Source organism: Orycteropus afer, unplaced genomic scaffold (genome assembly GCF_000298275.1).
Source record: "Orycteropus afer afer isolate SDZICR_OR568_19922 unplaced genomic scaffold, OryAfe1.0 scaffold00363, whole genome shotgun sequence".
Classification (NCBI taxonomy): Eukaryota; Metazoa; Chordata; class Mammalia; order Tubulidentata; family Orycteropodidae; genus Orycteropus; species Orycteropus afer.
The window spans coordinates 1,785,070-1,805,608 of record NW_006921950.1 but is presented as its reverse complement, the minus strand read 5'-3'; the positions used below and the strand labels follow the sequence as shown (position 1 = coordinate 1,805,608).

The 20,539-nt window shown below is 39.0% G+C and overlaps 1 protein-coding gene across 1 annotated transcript in view; it reads left to right on the top strand.

The window, feature by feature from the left end:
• SLC9A9 (solute carrier family 9 member A9) overlaps positions 1-20,539 on the top strand; it is a 1,057,350-nt gene that overhangs the window by 700,102 nt on the left and 336,709 nt on the right. The window contains exon 12 of the mRNA XM_007952889.1: positions 16,934-17,087. Coding sequence (XP_007951080.1) covers positions 16,934-17,087 — 154 coding nt within the window. The remainder of the gene's footprint in view (positions 1-16,933; positions 17,088-20,539) is intronic.

The window sequence follows — 20,539 nt, the reverse complement described above, 5'->3', positions numbered from 1 at the left end:
GACTCGACGGCACCTAACAACAACAACAACATAGGTAGATGTATACAGCTTAGGACAGGCTAAACTTCTGTAACACAAAAGTGGTGTTAGAAGCCATCTAATTGATTCCAAATCTTGGTGATCCCATGTGTGGCAGAGTAGAACTGCACCATAGGGTTTTCAAGGCTATAACATTTCAGAAGTAGATTGCCAGGCCTGTCTCCCAACGTGGCTTGGTGGGTTCAAACCTCCAAACTTTTGGCTGGTTGTAAAGTCTCCAACTGCACCACTCAGGCACTCAAACAAAGAGAAGAAAAATAAACAAACACATAAACCAAACGAAACTCACTTCCATCGAGTCAATCCTAACTCATAGCACCCCTCCTTGGGTTTCTGAGATGGTATCTCTATGGAAGTACATTGCCCAGTCCTCCTTCTGAGGAGTCACTGATGGGTTTGAACCTCCAGCTTTCTGGTTAGCAGTCAAATGCCTTAGGCACTACGCCACCAGAGCTCCTAAACACATAAAACTCCCTAAATTCAGTGGCTTAACCCAGTAGTAATACTTTCTGACTCATGGGAGGGCAGTAATGTTGCCTCTCTTCCAGATGGTGATTCAGATGTACCCAGGCTCCTTCCACCTGTAGTGTCATAATTCCCCAGGACATAGATGGTCCTTGAACTATGGTCCTTGAAACAGGGGTATCAGCATCTTGTGGGAACTTGTTGGAAATGCAAATTCACAGACTCCATCCTTGATTCAGACTCTGTGAGTACAGCCCAAGGACCTGAGTTGGAACATGTCCTTCAGGTGATTTAGCTGTATCTTAGGTTTGAGAACTACAGCTAGAGGGACTTACCATCACTTACATCCAGCTGGCAGAAGAGAAAAGAGACAGCAGGGCAAGAGAGTAGGAACAGTGCTTCTTAAAAACATTGGCTCAGAAGTGACAAGCTAGTCATATGGCCAGACCCAGCTGCAAAAGACTTCTCTTTAAAGTGTTTAAGAGAAAAGAAATCACTTTGAAATCTAAGGTGTGACTAACCCAAACCATGATATTATCAATTTCCTCTTACACATGTGAAAGCTGGACAGTGAATAAGGAAGACAGAAGAAGAGTTGACGATACTTTTGAATTGTGGTGTTGGTGAAGAATATTGAAAATAACTTGGGCTACCAGAACTAACTAGAAAGCTGATGGTTCAAACCCACCAGCCACTCCTCGGAAGGAAGGTTAGGCAATCTACTTCTGTAGTGATACCACCTCAGAAACCCAAGGAGGGGTCATTATGAGTCAGGTCCGACTCAACAGCACACAACAACAACAGCACACAACAACAACAACCAGAAGAATGAACAAATCTGTCATGGGAGAAGTGTAGTTGGAATGCTCCTTAGAAGCAAGAATGGCCAGACTCTGTCTCACCTCCTTTGGTCATGTTATCAGAAGAGACCAATCCCTGGAGAAAGATATCCATCTTGGTAAAGTAGTCAGTGAAAAGGGCAAGACCCTCAATGAGATGGGTTGATTCAGTGACTGCAACAACGGATTCAAGCATAGCAAGGACTATGAGGATGGTGCAGGCCTGGGTCATTTTTCATTCTATTAGACATAAGGTTGCTATGAGTTGGAGCCAACCCAGCAGCACCTAACAACAACAACAGCTGCAAGGGGTGCTAGAAAATGTGGTTGCTGCAGTTGTAGCAGCATACCATGGATGACAAGAATGGATTTTGGTGGACTAAAAGTCATCTTTACCAAAATAGCCCTCTACAGTAGGAACATTGTCACCATTTGTAACATGGCTCCTGTGGAAAAAAGCCTTCTGGGGTCTAAATCAGGGTTTCTCAACCACAGCAGCTAATGACATTTTGAGCTAGATCATTCTTTGTCAAGAGAGGGGTCAGGGGGCTGTTTTGTGCATCATAGGATGCTTAGCAGCATCTCTCGCCTCTACTTGTTAGATGACAGTAGCACTTCCTCTGCCATGACAACCAAAAATATCTCCAGACATTGTTAAGTGTCCCAAGAGGAGGAGGAGGTTGGGAAAAGTGGATCATCCCAGTTGAGAACCACTGGTGTCAAAATAAAATTGAGAGTTGACATTTCGAATGCAATCTACCCATGAGCTGGGTACTGTTCTCACAGAATGTTGACTTTCTCCTGATCTGTTAGTGTTCCTCTTGAAACCCTCTGTTGAAGATTTAACCTACTGTAAAGATTATCCCACAGTTTACTACCACATCCACTTACATAAAAATAAACTTCCAAGATCAGAAGCATCTATGCATGTTGACTTCAGAGCTAATCTTATTTACAATTACCCTTCCTGGCTGCCCAGGCCTTCAAAAACAAGCTTCATTTTATGCAAAAATATACAGCAGTTTGTTGCATTCCTTCTCAGTGACTACATTGAAATGATTCAAGTTCAGGAAGAGAAATGAAGGAAAGAAAGTTGTACTTATCTAACACAGACTTAGTTTCCACAAAAACTCAATTTATTTTTGAATGCAGAAGGTTTTTCCACTGAAACAATCTGTTGGCTTCACTTCCATGTGATAAAATGATGTTGAACTGAAAATTGAACTGTGTAGCAAGGTTGCACTATCCTGGAAAATGTGTTTTGAAATCAGACTGACATTTTTGCCGAAGAGTAGGTACTCTTTGCAAGATCATGGGACTTGAGTGAAGGTAAATGCAGTATGTAATTCCACTGCAGACCCAAACCAGGGTTTCATTAACAAGATTAATGATAAAAATGAGTTAAATACTTGAAATCTACCTCCAAACAGTACTTGAAGTGAAAAGGGAAAAAAGAATGCAGTAGATTATATTCCAAATGGAAAGAAAGACAGAAAACTCATCTAGAGGAGATTTTTCTTAGGAAAAGATGGTGCCATGTCCCAGGCCCAAGTCTGCATTCCTGTTCACCTCCTGCTCATTTCCTTTTGGATTCCAGTTGTGCTGTTGTTGTTGTTATTGTTGTTATGTGCCGTCGAGTCGGCCCCGACTCATAGCGACCCCTCCTTGGGTTTCCGAGGCAGTATCACTACGGAAGTAGGATTGCCCAACCTTCCTTGTGCTATCAAGCTCTAAATATGACCAGTGCCTTATCCACTCATTTATGTGTTTGTCCAGTTCTTAAGGAAGGAGCTCTGGTGGCATAGTGCCTAAGGCATTTGACTGCTAACCAGAAGGTTGGTGGTTCAAACCCACCAGCCACTCCATGGAAGGAAAACTGGGCAATCTATTTCCGTAATGATTTACTGCCTTGGGAACCCAAAGGGGCGGCTCACCATGAGTCGGAATCAACAGGATGGCAGTGAATTTGGTTTTATTTTTAGTACTTAAGGAGTACACACTATGTGAGAGGCGTTGTAGCACTGGGAATGTTGCAGGCAAGGGGTCTGCCCTCCTGGATCTCACTTTCTAGTGGAACAAAACAGATGTTAAAGACTAAAAAATAAGCATGGTGTCTTAGTTTCCTAGTTCTTCTGTAACAGAAGTACCGCAAGTGGGTGGCTTTAAAGAATAGAACTTTATTTTCTCACAGTTCAGGAGTCTAGAAGTCAGCAATCAGGGCACCAGCTATGGGTGAAGGCTCTCTGTTGGGTCTGGAGGAGGATCCTCATTTCTTTCAATTTCTTTAGCCCTGGTGTCCCTCTACTCCTTGTTGATCTTCACATGGCATCTATCACCCCCAACCCCCATTTTGTGCTGTTTTCTATCTCTAATCTACTCTTGTTATAGCTCAGAAGTGATTAAATTTAGATATGCATTATCTTGATATGACTTCATTAACAAAGAAAACTCTATTCTCAAATGGGATTACATCCACAAATATAGGGGTTCAGATTCCAACATGTATTTTCAGGGGACACAATTCAATCCATAAAAAATGATCATTTCAGAATGTGATAACCGCAGTGAAAGACAGAAAGCACCTAGGTGAAGGTGGGGGCACTGAGACTGGATGGGCAGGGAAGCCTTTCCAGTGACTGAGCTCATGAAGAGAAGCCAGGGAACAGCCTGGGAGGAGAGCTGTCCACCTGTAGAACAGCAAGTACAGAGGCCTCGAGGCAAAAACTAACTTGGTGCAAAATAAACTTCATTTTCCTACACTATTCAATCTCCAAATTATCCTTTCATCTCCCCACTTTCTCTAGTAAAAAAGCCCAAACCTCTTCTCTGAACTCCAAACTCACATCCAACCACCCACTTGCCCTCCCCACTTGGATGACAAATAGGCATCTCAGATTTAATGTGGTCCAAGGATAACTTTGCAACTACTCCATACATCTAAACATCTCTTCCCAAGACTTCCTCCAATTCTAGCTCAAGCCATCAGTACTTGGAGTCTTCTCTCCTCACACCATTCATTCGACCCATCAATTAATATTACACACGTTTGACATACATCAAGTAATAACCACTCCTACTGCTTTCAGTGCTACCACTTTGCTCTGATCCACTTCATCTTTTTGCCTCAACTCATGGAACAGCTTCCTCACTGGCCTCCTACCTCTGGCCTGGAAATCGGTTCTCTACCTTAGAGGCAGGGTGATCTGTTAAGCATGGAACAGATAGTATCACTGCTCTGCCTAAAATCCTCTCAAAGCTTTCCATCTTACAGTAAAATTCAAAAGTCTCACTAACCCTGAAAGGTCCAGCATTATCTGGCTTTGTTACCTCTCTCTGGCATTATCTTTTCCTTCCCTCATTCATTCCACTCCAGCCACGTGGGCCACCTTGCTGTTCCCTGAATACTCTAGGCAAACCCTTGCCTCAGGGCCTTTGCACCTTCTCTCCCCTCAACCTTGAATGTTCTTCTCCCAGATACCTTCATGACTTCTCCATTACCCCATTCAGGTCTCTGCCAATATGTCACCTAACTACAGAGGCTTTCCTAACCATGCTAAGCCTAACCACACACATACACCCAGCATTCTCTATCCCTTTACCCTGCTTTAGTTTTTTTCATAGAACCTTATGCAGTATACATGTATGGGTTTATGTCTCTACTGTCATTTTCAACTAATCTGGAGGCTCATTTAAGGTAGAGACTATCTCTTATTTGCTACTATTGCCTAGAGCCTGAATGAATGAATAAATTATGATCACTGTCTCATATTTAATGGGCCTGAAATCACTGCAATCATTCAATTTAAAAGTATTTACTGAGTTTTGTGTTCTGGATAGTACGGGAAATATAAAAACTGCCTAAGGAAGATGTGGGAGCTCTGGTGGGATAGTGCCTAAAGCATTTTGACTGCTAACCAGAAGGCTGGCAGTTCAAATCCACCAACTACTCCTTGGAAGGAAGACTGGGCAATCTACTTCCATAGAGATACCACCTCAGAAACCCAAGGAGGGGTCACTATGAGTCGAAATCGACTCGATGGCAGTGAGTTTGTTTTTTGTTTTTTAATAAGGAAGATGTAATTTCAACTTTTTTAAAGAGTGGGAAGGAAAGGGCAAACTGCATTAAACCACTGAATCACCTCAGTCTATGATTTAATAATATGTCAATAATAATAATATCAAAAACAAAATGAAAAAAAAAAAAAACAATCTCACTGCCTTTGAGTCTATTTCAATCCATAGCGACTCCTCCTTGGGTTTCCCAGGCGGTATCACTACAGCAGTAGAGTACCTAATCTTCCTACTGAGGAGTGGTTGGTGGGTTTGAACCACCAGTCTTCTGGTTAGCAGTCAAATGTTTTAGGCACTATGCCACCAGAGCTCCTACATATAGTGTAAACAGTATGCTTTAATGATTTCTAAGAGAGAAAACATGGACTGAAATATTGCAGGAAAGTTTCATGGGTAGGGGAACAGTGTTCAAATGGTGAAGTCTGGAGGAGTCCAAAGGGAAGGAAGAATTCCAGAAAAGGTGAAACAAGGTGTTAGCGGTGTGGTCATGACACCAAGGCAAGGATAAAAACTGTTTATGAGAAGAGAGATGTTCCACAGATGATTATTATAATGTCCACTTCTAGTTAAAGACCACAAGGCTAGACTTAAAATTTCCATTTAGAGATGAGGCAACCTGCTTATGATTGTGTGACATGTCAGGGGTAAGCATGAGAACAGATCCAAACCTCTCTGTTCTCAATATAAGGCTACAAGGGTCTCAATAAATAATAAACAGCAGAAGGCAAACCTGCAGAAAGTTAATCAACCATTACATTGAACTAGGAGTTGCCAATCACTTTTCCATAGGAGATCTGGGATAATGAAGAAGTAGAAATTTCATTCACTCATTGATTTGTTCAACAAATATTTAACGAGCACCTACTATGTGCCTGGCATTGTTCTAGGAGTTGTGACTTAACAAAGATCCAGCTAATTACAATGTAGTATAGTAAATGCTCCGATAGAACAAATCTGGGTTGTACTAGGAAGGTACTGGCCACCCAATTCCAGGCTCTGGCATCATGGAGAAAGCAGTGTTTCAGATGAGCTCTGAAGACTCATTAGATTTAGGTGATATGTGGGTATGGGTTATGGGGGAAATAACTGGAAAGAATTTGGGTAGAAGGAAGCAATTCAGACAGAGAAAACTATGTATGCAAAGTCCTTCTTTTATCCTATCATTGATTTCAGCACCTTAAACACTGCCCATTGTTGACTATGATTTGGGTGCTCATGAATTTCAGCAATCTAATCTTTTTCTTCATCAACCAATACTCACAGAGCACACTCTTTGTACCTTTAATACACCTTGTCACGGTCTATCATTTAAGACAATCATTTTTGTAGGACCATGAATCCTGGAATAGAGAAGCCCAAAGTTCCTCATCACTGCATCCTGCCACTGTATTAGGTAGTGCTCAGCACATACTGACTGGGCAATAAAGGTCTATTGCTTTGCAATTTGAATAAAGATGCTGTGAGGAAGTACTTAGGAGTCTAGATGCTGCCAGCAGTTTTCAGTCTGCTGCTAACCTAAAGGTTGGCCATTTGAGCCCACCAGTGAGTCCTTGGAAGAAAGGCCTGGGATCTACTTTCATAAGATTGTTGTTGTCAGTTGCCATTTAATCAATTCTTGCTCATGCCAACATATTGTGTACATGTCTGCTTATGACCTTTCAAAAGCAGATCACCAGGCCTGTCTTCTGAGGCCCTTCTTGGTAAGTTCAAAGTGCCAACCTTTTGGTTAATATTCAAATGCTTACCTAGCCAAGAAAACCCTATGGAGCAATTCTACTCTGTATTACATGGGATCTCCATGAGTAAGTGCCAACTTAATGGCCACTAACAATAACAACAAAGAGGTACTTGTATTCCTGTAATTTAAATGAGCTGTATTTAACTTTCACCCACTCAGAACACATTTGCAAAATTCTAAGTGGCTTAAAAGCTTCACTTTTGCCCTTTAAAGATAAACAGGAAACTGCATATTTTCTGTGGAGGTTCTTGCTAGAAAGCTTTTTTTGGTTCAGTACATCAGTAGAATATCAAAATAACTAACATTAGAATTCCTTAGAGTCCGATTTTAAATGAAACCATATTTAATTGCAGGTAATTCTTTTATTCCCCAAGATGATGCTAACTTTCCATCAGCATATGAGATATGTCAAAAATGCTGCAAAGTAAACTCATCTAAAGTAAAATAAATAGTCAACCATCTCCCAAAGGCATCGAATTATTTCCATTAGTTGGCCAAAACAAAGAGAAAAGGGTAGGTAAATCCAAAGATGCAAAGTACTCATTTAAAAAAAAAAACAAAAAACCATAAGCTTTGAGCATGAGTTCTGGATTTCCTGAGTTTCTAAGTAATATGGTATGTGTTCTTTGGAAATAGTGTTTTGCTAAAAAAGAATATCTGAAATCAACATTCATTTCTCATTTCTAATATTTTGCTGATGGCCGAAGTAATTTATTTCAACCTTAAGATTCTCTGTTCCAAGTCCATGACATTAAGAAGATCAAATCAGAGTAAACAAAGCCTCTGCATGGGAGATAACCAATACATATGTATTGAATGAAGCAATTGATGGCCATTGATTTGGCATTTGCATGAGCTCCAAATGTGCTATAAGAATCTTTGGGTCATAAAGGAGTGGAATATAGGCAATAGTTCTTTTTCTCAGGAGTTCTAAATTAACTTCACTTTGTCCACTTAGCAACTATCATTCCAAGCCTCATGCTTTCCAGGCTGCCATCCATCTCATGGGAGACATGGGTTATAGGTGCTACATGGACCCAGGCTACAGATGGTCCCTCTCCAAAACCACCATATTTCTATAGTCTTTAAATGGCCTGATAATTTATTTTTATTTTTATTTTTGCAGTGTTTCTACCCTTCCCCTCCCATTCGGTGGCCTGATAATTTCAAGAAGGAATTCTCTTGTCAACATCTCAGATTTTGACCCTAATGAGTAATCTTTTTCAACCTGCCACAAGTACAGAGTATATGTTGAACTATTCCCTTTTTTTCAGGGACCTCTACATTACATCTCCTGTAAATATGGAGAATTTTATATAGAGAACATATATATTTTTAGAAATCAGGATAGCAGATATCTTTTGAGCATATTTTAAACTAAGAACTGCTCATGTAGAGATAATTTAGATTTAAGAACATAGTTATGCTAGTTTAACATAATAACAAAACATTATTAAACATACTTAGGAAGATTAATGATTGCATACTTCCTTGCCCTTGATACATAACATGAAAGAGTTTATAATAAGCATGATACAACCAGTTTTTTATTTTTATTCCAGTTTCTATTTTCTTCCTCACAAAAAATGCAAAGTAAAGAATATAAATATTCATAATAGAAACAAAAACTTAGAGTTCCATCACCTAATATTTGTAATACCATTTGATTTGAGGTAATGCTACTTTATGGACAGTTCAAGAAATCTGAGCTTGAGGAAAGAGAAAATGAAATGATCACCTTCAATTTCCAACCTTGTACATTGATTAAACACTGCTAAGACATTTACCTTGACTTACAATCTCTCCTCAGATACCAAAATCTGTTGCAGGATTTTTTTCCTTGAGTTGTCATTCGCTAATGAAACTACTTGCATTTCCTGGAAAGAACATTATTAAATTATATCACTTGTACCCCAGTATCAAGTGTTATTAATGTCCCTACTCATTTGTCCCTAGCTGGGTCTGAATGCAGGGTGACTTTTGGTAAGGGGCCTTTTCTTCCTGAATATACCCATCTCAAGTATTTAGAATGCCTGATATCTAAGAACTTTTTTTTATTAATATCTACTTCAAATGTTATCTTCCATATCTTCAGGCCATTTCCTTGTCTACATGGAGATTTAGAATAATTTCCTTCCTCCATTACATTTTGTTCCTTGAAGGTATTTCATAGTCACAGTGCATGTTCCTCTCTCTTTCTGAGGCTTTCTTTTCCAGGCAAAATATATTAAGTCTCTGTAGTCTAATCCTCTGGATCTTCTGTTCTGTCACTTGTCTCTTGTATGTTCTCAGCATGGAGATAAGAAAGGAGCATTGTGTTCTAAGTTGGGAAGGGTGGAAATTAAGACAGTTATAGTTTTCCCAATCCTACTTTATATCTGCTAACCAGAAGGCTGGCGGTTCAAACCCACCAGCCACTCCTTGGAAGGAAGATGGGGCAATCTACTTCCATAGTGATAATGCCTCAGAAACCCAAGGAGGGGTCACTATGAGTCAGGTCCGACTTGATGGCACATAACAACAACAACAACAACTTTATATCTAATTTTTAAAATTCCTTTCATGTATGAGTAAAGATTTTGAAATTTAGAAATTTAGATACTGTAGTCAATATGGGAGCTCTGGTGGTGTAGTGCCTAAGGCATTTGACTTCTAACCAGTAAGCTGGTGGTTCAAACCCCCCAGCCACTCCTTGGAAGGAAGATTGGGCAATCTACTTCCGTAGTGATACAACTTTAGAAACCCAAAGAGAGGTTCTCTATGAGTTGGATCAGACTTGATGGCAATGAATTTGTGAACCATTGAAATTTTATGCATATAATTTAAACATACTTGTAAAAATAACCAAATAACCACCTCTTTGATTGATAGTTGCCATCATTATAAATGTTTATTTGCACTGTTGCCTGACAGAATAGGGACCATAAATTTCTTGTAAGTCTTGGATTACCTGAGGAAGTCCTTTCATTTTAACTCCCTTACTTTACTACCTGTGCTTTTCTTTCCTTTTTTTCAAAATCTACACTTCTATTTGTATTAATATCATCTCAATTTGATTTTAAGTTTCAGCATTTTGGTTTTTAAATACATCATCTTTCAAATATATTTAATATGGGTTCAAAAAATTATTTTAGCATACTGTTATTAAAGAAGGAAAGATAAAACATAAAAGCAGATTTTTCATAAGTTAATTTATACACTTTTTTTAAAAAAGAGTGTATTCTCATTCTGGAGTAATTTTTAAACATTAATTATTGATTAATTTTTGTGGTCAATTGGCTTAGTTTTCCTTGTTTTCTAACACATTTGAATTTTTAAAATAATTGTTCCCAGAAAGACTTTTTTTTTTTTTTTTTTTTTTGTAGATGTAACCATGATTATTCCAAAATTTTATGGAAAGGCAAAGAAACTAGAGTAGCTAAAACAAATTTAAAGTGAAAAATAAGGTAGAATTACTTTACTCATTGCTAAGGTGCAGGACCAGGAATTCTGGTAGCATAGTGCCTAATGAGGAGCTCTGGTAGCATAGTTCCTAAGGCACTTGACTGCTCACCAGAAGGCTGGTGGTTCAAACCCACCAGCCACTCCTTGGAAGGAAGGTTGGGCAACCTACTTCCGTAGTGATACTGCCTCGGAAACCTAAAGAGGGGTCGCTATGTGTCGGGGCCGACTCGATGGCAAACAACAACAACAACAGTGCCTAATGCACTTGAGTGCTAACCAGAAGGCTGGTGGTTCAAACCCACCAGCCACTCCTCAGAAGGAAGGTTGGGCAATCTACTTCCATAGTAATAATGTCACAGAAACCCAAGGAGGGGTCGCTATGAGCCGGATCCAACTCAACGTCACATAACAACACAACAACAACAACAAGGTGCAGGACAGACAGTGTTTCATTCCACTGTGCATGGAGTCACCATGAGTCAAGGGGTCTACTTGACAGCAGCTTACAACAACAACATACAGCTACAGTAATCGAGACAATATAGTATCAGTGGAGGGATAGACACATAGATCAATAGAATAAAACAGAGAACTCAGAAATAGCTAACCAGAAGGTTGGCAGTTCAAGCCCACCAGCTATTGCATGGAAGGAAGATGGGGCAATCTACTTCCATAAAGAGTCATACCACCTTGGAAACCCAGTAGGGGTCATGATGAGTCAGAATTGACTCCATTGGCAGTGGGTGGGTTTGAATATGCCCAACTAATTGCCCAACTAGTTTTTGATTAAGGTGCAAAAGCAACTCAATGGAACAATTGAATCACCATAGACAAAAAATAAATAAATAAAACTGTCGTGCAAAAATTAACTCCAACTGATCATGACTTAAATGTTAAATGTAAAATTGTGAAACTTTTAGAAAAAAAAAAATGAAGAAAATCTTCAGTATTTAGGGCTAAGTGTTCTTGGACTTGACTTCATACTGTGCAGTGAATTACTATTAAATGGCCTATCTAACCAAGGTCATCTAACTCTCACAAAATGATTGGGTGGGACTATGCAAATAAGGTACTTGTACTTGTGGCCCACAAAGAGGATTAGACAATTTCATGGAACACTTTGTGGGGTAGGACCATGCAGATAAGGTACATAGAACCCCTGTAGGGGATTAGTTAGTTTTGCCATCCCACTAGACTTAAAGGGAGCCAATCACAGAGGTTGGAGTGAGAAACCTCACTGTCATCAAGTAGACCCAGGATCCCTGTGATAAGAAATTCCTAGACCCAGGAAACAGAACTGTAACACTGAAGACAGCATGGGATGGCAGTGACACGGGACTGACAGGCTAGGCTTGCCAACCCCCCAAAGCAAGAAACCTGAACACTTTGGAGCAAGGAGACTTGCTGATGTAGTGAGGTGATTCCAGGCACTGTTGGCAGATCTAAAGAGCTTTGTAACACTTGCTCCGAGCAGGGCAGAGGCCAGACGAAAGGCTGAGGGACAAGGGCCTAGAGAGAAGCCTGCCTGCAGGCACACCTGAAAAGATGGTAACTTGATCAAAAAACTGTATCCTGAGTTATTTTTGCTACTTCCAAGCTAATACTGAATTGTAACTGTTTTTTGCCTAACAAACCCCATAATTGTGAGTACGGTCTGTGAGTTCAGTATGGCCATGGCAATGAACTACTGAACCCAGCAGAGAAGTAAAGATCGTTGTGGGAGGGATGGGTGGTGTCAGAATTGGTTAAAAGTTTGAAGGGTGGAGGAATGTTCGATCTTCACCTAATAGAAATTATCAGCCTTGGGCTGATGCTGATGATCTTGATTCTCATATCTCCTTGGTATGAAGTTAGAGGACTTCTGATGCCATGCCATTTTCACACTCCAAAAGCACAATCCATAAAAGGAAAATTTGATCAATTGGACTTTATCAAAATTAAAAAACTTGCTCTATAAAAGACCCTCTTAAAAAGATGAAATGACAAGCTAAATGACAGTGAGATAATAAATTTGCAATACACCTATCTGACAAAGGAGTAGTATCTAAAATACATATTCTTAAAACTCAACAACCAAAAATTCAATAACCCAATTTAAAAATGAGAAAAATTCATAAAGAGCCATTTCACTGAATAGGAGATACAGATTGCAAATAAGCCCATGAAAAGATGTTCCACACCATTAACCATTAGAGTAGTGTAAATTAAAACCATACACCTATCAGAATGGCTAAAATAAAATTATAATGATGGTGATGACAACATCAAATGCTGGAGAGAATATAGATACACTGGGTAATTCATACATTTCTGGTGGGAATGTAAGATGTTACTCTCTGGAAAAGAGTTTGCAAATACCTATAAAAATTAAACAGACCAGTATCTACAACACAGCAATTGTACTCCTGGGCATTTATCTCAGAGAAATGAAATTTTACGTTCACACAAAAACCTGTATGCAAGTGTTGTTTACAGCATCTCTATTCATACTAGTAAAAAACTGGAAACAAGTCAGATGTGGCGTATCTATCCCATGGAATACTGTTGTTGTTAGGTGCCATTGAGTCGGCTCTGACTCATAGCAACAACTCATAGTACAACAGAATGAAACACTGCCCAGTCCAAGTATATTCCTTGATATACTTGAGACCATTGTTGCAGCCACTGTGTCAATCCATCGCATTGAGGGTCTTCCTCTCTTTGGTTGACCCTACACTTTACCAAGCATGATATCCTTCTCCAGAAAATAGTCTCTTATGACAACATAAACAAAGTAGGTCAGACAAAGTCTGGCCATTCTTGCTTCCAAGGAGCATTCTGGTACACTTCACCCAGAACAGATTTGTTAGTTCTTTTGGCAGTTCATGGTACTTCCAATATTCATTGCCCACATCACAATTCAAAAGCATCAACTCTTCTTGGGTCTTCCTTATTCAATGTCCAGCTCTCACATGCCTTTGAGGTGATTGAAAATACCTGGGCTTAAGTTGGGTGCACCTTTGTTTTCAAAGAGAAACCTTTGCTTTTCAGCACTTTAAAGAGGTCTTTTGTGGCAGATTTGCCCAGTGCAATATGTCATCTGATTTCTTGACCACTGTTTTCATTGGTGTTGATTGTGGAACCAAGTAATATGAAATCTTTGACAACTTCAATCTTTTCTCCAGTTATCATGATGCTGCTTATTGGTCCAGTTGTAAGGATTTTCATTTTCTTTATGTTGAGATATAATCCATACTGCAGACTCTATTCTTCAACCTTCATCAGTAAGTGCTTCAAGTCATCTTCACTTTCAGCAAGCAAAGTTGTGTCATCTGCATATTGCTGGTGGTTAATGACTCTTCCTCTAATCCTGATGCTGTGTTCTTCTTCATATAGTCCGGTTTCTCAGATTATATCCTCAACACACAGATTGAGTAAGTATGGTGAAAGGTTACAACCCTGACACACTCCCTTCCTGATTTTAATCCATGCAGTATACCCTTGTACTGTTTGAACAACAGCCTCCTGGTTTATGTACAGGCTCCTCATGAGCACAATTAAGTGATCTGGAATTCTCATTCTTCTCAATGTTATCCATAATTTGTCATGATCCACAAAATCAAATGCTTTTGCATCCTCAATAAAACATAGGTAAACATCTTTCTGGTATTCTTTGCTTTCAACCAAGATCCATCTGACATCAGCAATGATATCCATCGTTCCACATCCTCTTCTGAATCCAGCTTGTGTTTTTGGAACTTTTCTGTCAATATACTGCTGCAACCATTTTTGAATTATCTTCAGCAAGACTTGACTTGTGTGTGATATTAATGATATTGTTTGATAATTTCTACATTCTGTGGGATCACCTTTATTTGGAATGGGTACAAATATGGATTTCTTCCAGTCAGTTGGCCAGGTAGCTGTCTTCCAAATGTCTTGGCATAGCCCAGTGAATGCCCCCAGCATGACATCCATTTGTTGAAACATCTCAATGGGTATTCCGTTGATTCCTGGAGCCCTGATCTTTGCCAATCCCTTCAGTGCATCTTTGACTTCTTCCTTCAATACCATTGACTCTTGAGCATACACCACCTCCTGAAATGGATGAACATCAATTTATTCTTTTCGGTACAGTGACTCTGTGTATTCCTTCCATCTTCTTTTGATGTTTCTTGCATCATTCAATATTTTACCCATGAAATCTTTCAATGTTGCAACTCAAGGATGAATTTTTTCTTCAATTCTTATAGCTTTAGAAATGCCAAATGTGTTCTTCCCTTTTGGTTTTTCTAACTCCAGGTCTTTGCACATTTCATTATAATAATTGACTTTGTCTTCTCTAGCTTCTCTTTGATATCTTCTGTTCAGCTCTTTTATCCTGTTGATTCTTCCATTTGCTTTAGCTACTCTTCATTCAAGATCGATTTTCAGAATCTCTTCTGATATCTGTTTTGGTCTTTTCTTCTTTTCCTGTTTTTTTAATGACCTTTTTCTTTCTTCATGGATGATGTTCTTGATATCATCCCACAATTCCTCTGGTTTTCAGTCATCAGTGTTCAATGCATCATATCTATTCTTTAGAAGATCTCTAAATTCAGGAGAAATATAATCAAGGGTCATATTTTGGCTCTTATGGACTTGTTTTAATTGTCTTCAGCTTCAACTTGAACTTGCACATGAGCAGTTGATGATCTGTTCCACAGTCAGCTCCTGGCCTTGTTTTGGTTGAAGATATTGAGCTCCATTATCTTTTTCCACAGATGTAGTTGACTGATTCCTATGTACTCCATCTGGCAAAGTCCACATATAACACCGTTTATATTGTTGAAAAAGGTATTTGCAATGAATAAGTCATTGGTCTTGTAAAATTCTATCATGTGATCTCCAACATTATTTCTATCACCAAAGGCCATATTTTCCATCTACTGGTGATACTTCTTTGTTTCCAACTTTTGCATTCCAATCACCAGTGATAATCAACATATCTTGACTGCATATTTGGTCAATTTCAGACTGCAGAAGTTGGTAAAAATCTTCAATTTCCTCCTCTTTGGCTTTGGTTGGAGTGTAAATTTGAATAATAGTAGTATTAACTGAGTCTTCCTTGTAGGCATATGAGTATTATACTATCACTCACAGCATTGTACTTTAAGACAGATCTTCAAACATTCTTTGTAACAATGAATGCCACACCATTCCTGTTCAATTTGTCACTCCCAGCATAGTCAATCATATGTTTGTCTGATTCAAAAGGGCTAAAACCAGTCCATTTCAGCTCACTAATGCCTAGAATATCGATTTTTAAGTGTTCTATTTCATTTTTTTATAACTTCCCATTTTCCTAGATTCATACTTTGTACACTCCACATTCTGATTATTAATGGATGTTTGTAGTTGTTTCTTCTCCTTTTGAGTTGTGCCACATAAGCAAACAGAGGTCCCAAAGCTTTACTCCATTCATATCATTAAGGTCAGCTCTATTCTGAGGAAGCAGCTCTTCTCCAGTTGGTCATATTTTGAGTGCCTTCTGCCCTGAGGGGCTCATCTTCTGGAACTATATCAGACAATGTTTCAGGGGTATTCGTAAAGTTTTCCAGTAATATATCAGGCAAGGTTTCACTACTATTCATAAGGTTTCACTGGCCAATTCTTTTAGAAGTGAATGGCCACTTTCTTCTTCTGAGTATGTCTTAGTCTTGAAGCTCTGCTGAAACCTGTACACCATAGGTGACCCTGCTGATATTTAAAATACTGGTGGCATAGTCTCCAGCCTCACAGCAACATGCAAGCCACCACATATGACAAACTGACAGACAAGCGGTGAATGGAATACTACTCAGCAATAAAAAGCAATTATTGATACATGAAACAACCTGATGAATTGTCAGAGAATTATACAGAGTGAAAAAAAGCCAATTCCAAAGGTTATGTACTGTATGTTTCCATTTATTTGACATTCTGAAAATGACAAAACTTTAGAAATGAGGAACAGATTATTGCTTGCCAGGAAGTGTGGACAGAAAGGAAGTGAGTATGGCTATAAAAGGGAAAAATGAGGAATCTTTGAGGTGAGGGAAATGTTCTGTATCTTGACTGTGTCAGTGTCAATATCTTGGTTATGATATTGCAGTATAGTTTTGCAAGATGCTGTCATTGAGGGAAACTGGGGAAAGGCTACACAAGTTCTCTCTGTATTATTTCTTTAAACTTTATATCAATCCACAATTATCTGAAAATTAAAAATTTAATTTAAAAACTAATCGTCTTAGCAAATTATGAAGATAGATCCAATTAAATAAGAATGAGAAATACAAAAATGCAAATGTCGGTTTTCTCTTTTTGTCTTCTTTGCAAGGTTTGCGAGGAGCAATAGCATTTGCCTTAGCTATTCGGGACACAGAATCTCAGCCCAAACAAATGATGTTTACCACCACGCTGCTCATTGTGTTCTTCACTGTCTGGGTATTTGGAGGAGGAACGACACCCATGCTGACTTGGCTTCAGATCAGGTCAGTTGCATTATCTAACAAAGGAAATCTTTACCAGAAATGGCTATGCTGTTTGATTTCTTGCATTGCTGACTTGATCAAGTGTACAGTGGCAGGTTTGTACACTAACTTTCCCTGGGGTGAAGTTGACCTTCACTCACAAGATGAAACAATGAATATGTGTTGCCAGCTGAATTGACTTTTCCAAGGGTCCTTTCAATCCCAGAATGATGTCTGTTTACAATACATCAGTATAAATAAATTTGTTTTTCCATTAATTCTTCCATTCAACAGCACTTATTGAGTGCCTTGTAATATCCTGCACAGTTGACACAATGAGTAAGACACTGGTCTTGTCCTAAAGATCCTCACAATCCAGTAGGATTTGTACAGAGAAAGCTGTAATGCCAAGGAGAAAGGGAAGGCCAAGCACAGCCAAGAGAGAATCTATTATCCAGCAAGGAGCTGCTTCTCTAGAACTTTCAGTCACTTATAAATTCTTGTGGTGAGATAGGACCCATATTTTGCTTTTATTTTGACTTTGTGTGTATGTGTGTGTGTGAGTATTTTATTTTGTTTGTTTTTAATTCTTTATGGCACTCAGAAGTAGGAACACAGGAAATGCTTTAAAAATTTGATTAGTCAATGATTATCCATATGTTCACCCAGAGGGATGCTGTAGACACAAATTAGACATTTTCTTACAGGAAAAGGGGCCTAATACATCAGTCAAGGAGCCTCCGGTAAATGGTGCCTTGAATATCATTGCTGTAAACCTCATGTAGGCACGTAGCACACAATTTGACAGGAGTGGATACCTTGCACCAATTGTGAAAATGGAAGTTTATTTAAAAATGTTTTTATTTTAAATGTTTATTTGACCAACCAAACCAAACTCACTGCCATCGAGTTGGTTCCAACTCATAGCAACCCCTCCTTGTGTTTCCGAAGCGATATCTCTACAGAAGTAGATTGCCCAATCTTCCTTCCGAGAAGTGGCTGGTGGGTTTGAACCACCAGCCTTCTGGTTAGCAGTCAAATGCCTTAGGCACTACACCACCAGAGCTCCCTTCTTTCACCAGGATCCTCATTTTCACATCTCAGAATGCAAAAGCACGTTAGATAAATCACAATTTATTTTCCAAGTACATGTGTCTTGATGATCATGCAGTCTCTCCCTGGTGCTCATTCATTCTCTGTAATGTAGATTTATACCCACAACAACTGACAGAAAAAAAAATTTGTTTGACTGGAAAAGACCTTCCAAGAAGATTCTTATAGACAAGCACTTATAGATTCTTATAGACAAGTTATTCCAGCACCTAGTATACTGCCTGGCACTTAGTATGCATTGAATAAGTAACTGCTGCATGAAGGAATAAATGCATATAATCACAAATGTAAACTGCCTTTGTTAAGCACTTGGTGATAATTTTCTATCCATTTGACGAGGAAGAAGCAGAAACAAGACTCACAAGTTTAATATAAAAAAATTTCGTGCTTAGATCTAGCTAAGGACCATGCTGCTGTTGTTATGTGCCATTGAATTGGTTTTGACTCATACTGACTCATATGTACAACAGAATGAAACAATATCCAGTTCTGCACCATCATAACAACCACAAGGCTTGAGTCCATCATCACAGCCACTGCATCAATTTATCTCATGGAGGTTCTTCCCATTTTCTGCTGACCCTCTACCTTTTACCTAGCATGATATCCTTTTCCAAGGACTGGTCCCTTCTGACAATATGACCAATGTAGGTCATGGCCATTCTTGCTTCTAAGGAGCATTCCATCTGCACTTCTTCCAGCACAGATTTGTTCATTCTTCTAATAAAACCCCCAAAACCTGACCCACTGCCATTGGGTCTATTCCAACTCATAGTGACCCTATTGGGTTTCCAAGGCCATAAATCTTTATGGAAGTTTATTACCTCATCTTCCTCCCAGGAAGGTGGGTTTGAACCACTGATGTTTTGGTTAGCAGCCAAATGCCTTACCCACTACCCCATCACAGCTCCTTATTTTTCTTGTAGTCCATCGTAAATTCATTATTCCTCTCCAGCATGATTAAAATGCATCAATTCTTCTGTGGTCTTCCTTATTCATTGTCCAGCTCTCCCATGTATATGAGGCTATTGAAAGTACCATGGTTTGGGCCAGGTGCACTTTAATCTTCAAAGCAACATTTCTGCTCTTTAACACTTTAAAGAGATCTTTTACAGCAGGCTTGCCCAGTAGTACATCATTTGATTTCATGATGTTTCCATGGGCATTGATTATGGATCTACATAAATTAAATAATTGACAGCTTTAAGCTTTCTACATTTTATCCACCAGCCACTCCTCGGAAGATTGTTGGGCAATCTACTTCTGTAGTGATACTGCCTTGGAAATTCAAGGAGGGGTCACTATGAGTAGGATCTGACTCAAGGACAATGGGTTTTACGTTTTTCATGATGTTGCTTATTGGTCCAGTTGTGAGGATTTTTTTTCTTTATGTTGTGGTGTAATCCATACTGAAGGCTGTAGTCTTTGATCTTCATCAGCTTCAAGTCTTCTTCAATTTCAACAAGCAAGTTGTGTCATCTGCATATCTCAGGTTGTTAATGAGTCTTCATTCTGGATGGTGCATTTTTCTTCACATAGTTTAGCTTCTCAGGTTATTTGCTCAGCATACAGATTTAATAAGTCTGGTGAAAGGATACAACCCTAATGCACACCTTTCCTGATTTTAAACCATGTAGTATCCCCTTGTTCTGTTCTAATGATTGCCTTTTGATCTGTGTACAGACTCTTCATGAGGACAATTAAGTGTTTTGGAATTCCATTCTTAGCAATGTTACCCATAATTTATTATGATCCACACTGTCAAATGCCTTTGCACAGTCAATAAAACACAGGTAGACATCTTCCTGGTATTCTTTGTTTCAGCCAAGATCCATCTGACATCAGCAGTGATATCCTACATTCCATGTCCTCGTATGAATTCAACTTGAGTTTCTAGCAGTTCCCTGTCTATGTTCTCCTGCTAGTTTTTTTAATATCTTCAGCAAAATTTTACTTGCAAGTGATATTAATGATATTGTTCAGTAATTCCCACATGCTGTTGGATCACCCTTCTTTGAAATGTTCACAAATGTGAATCTTTTCCTGTTGGTTGGCCAGGTGTTGTCTTCCAAATTTCTTGGCATAAACAATTGAGCACTTCCAGTGCAGCATCCATTTGTTGAAACATCTCAGTGGGTATTCCATCAATTCCTGTGTCCTTGTTTTTTACCAATGCCTTCAGTGCAGTTTGGAATTCTTCCGTCAATACCATTGGTTCTTGCTCTTATGCTACCTTCTGAAATGGTTGAATTTCAACCAATTCTTTTTGGTACAAAACTGTGTTTATTCCTTCCATCTTCTTTTGATGCTTTCTGAATCATTCTGTATTTCCTTCTGATTAGCAGTCAACTGCCTTAGGC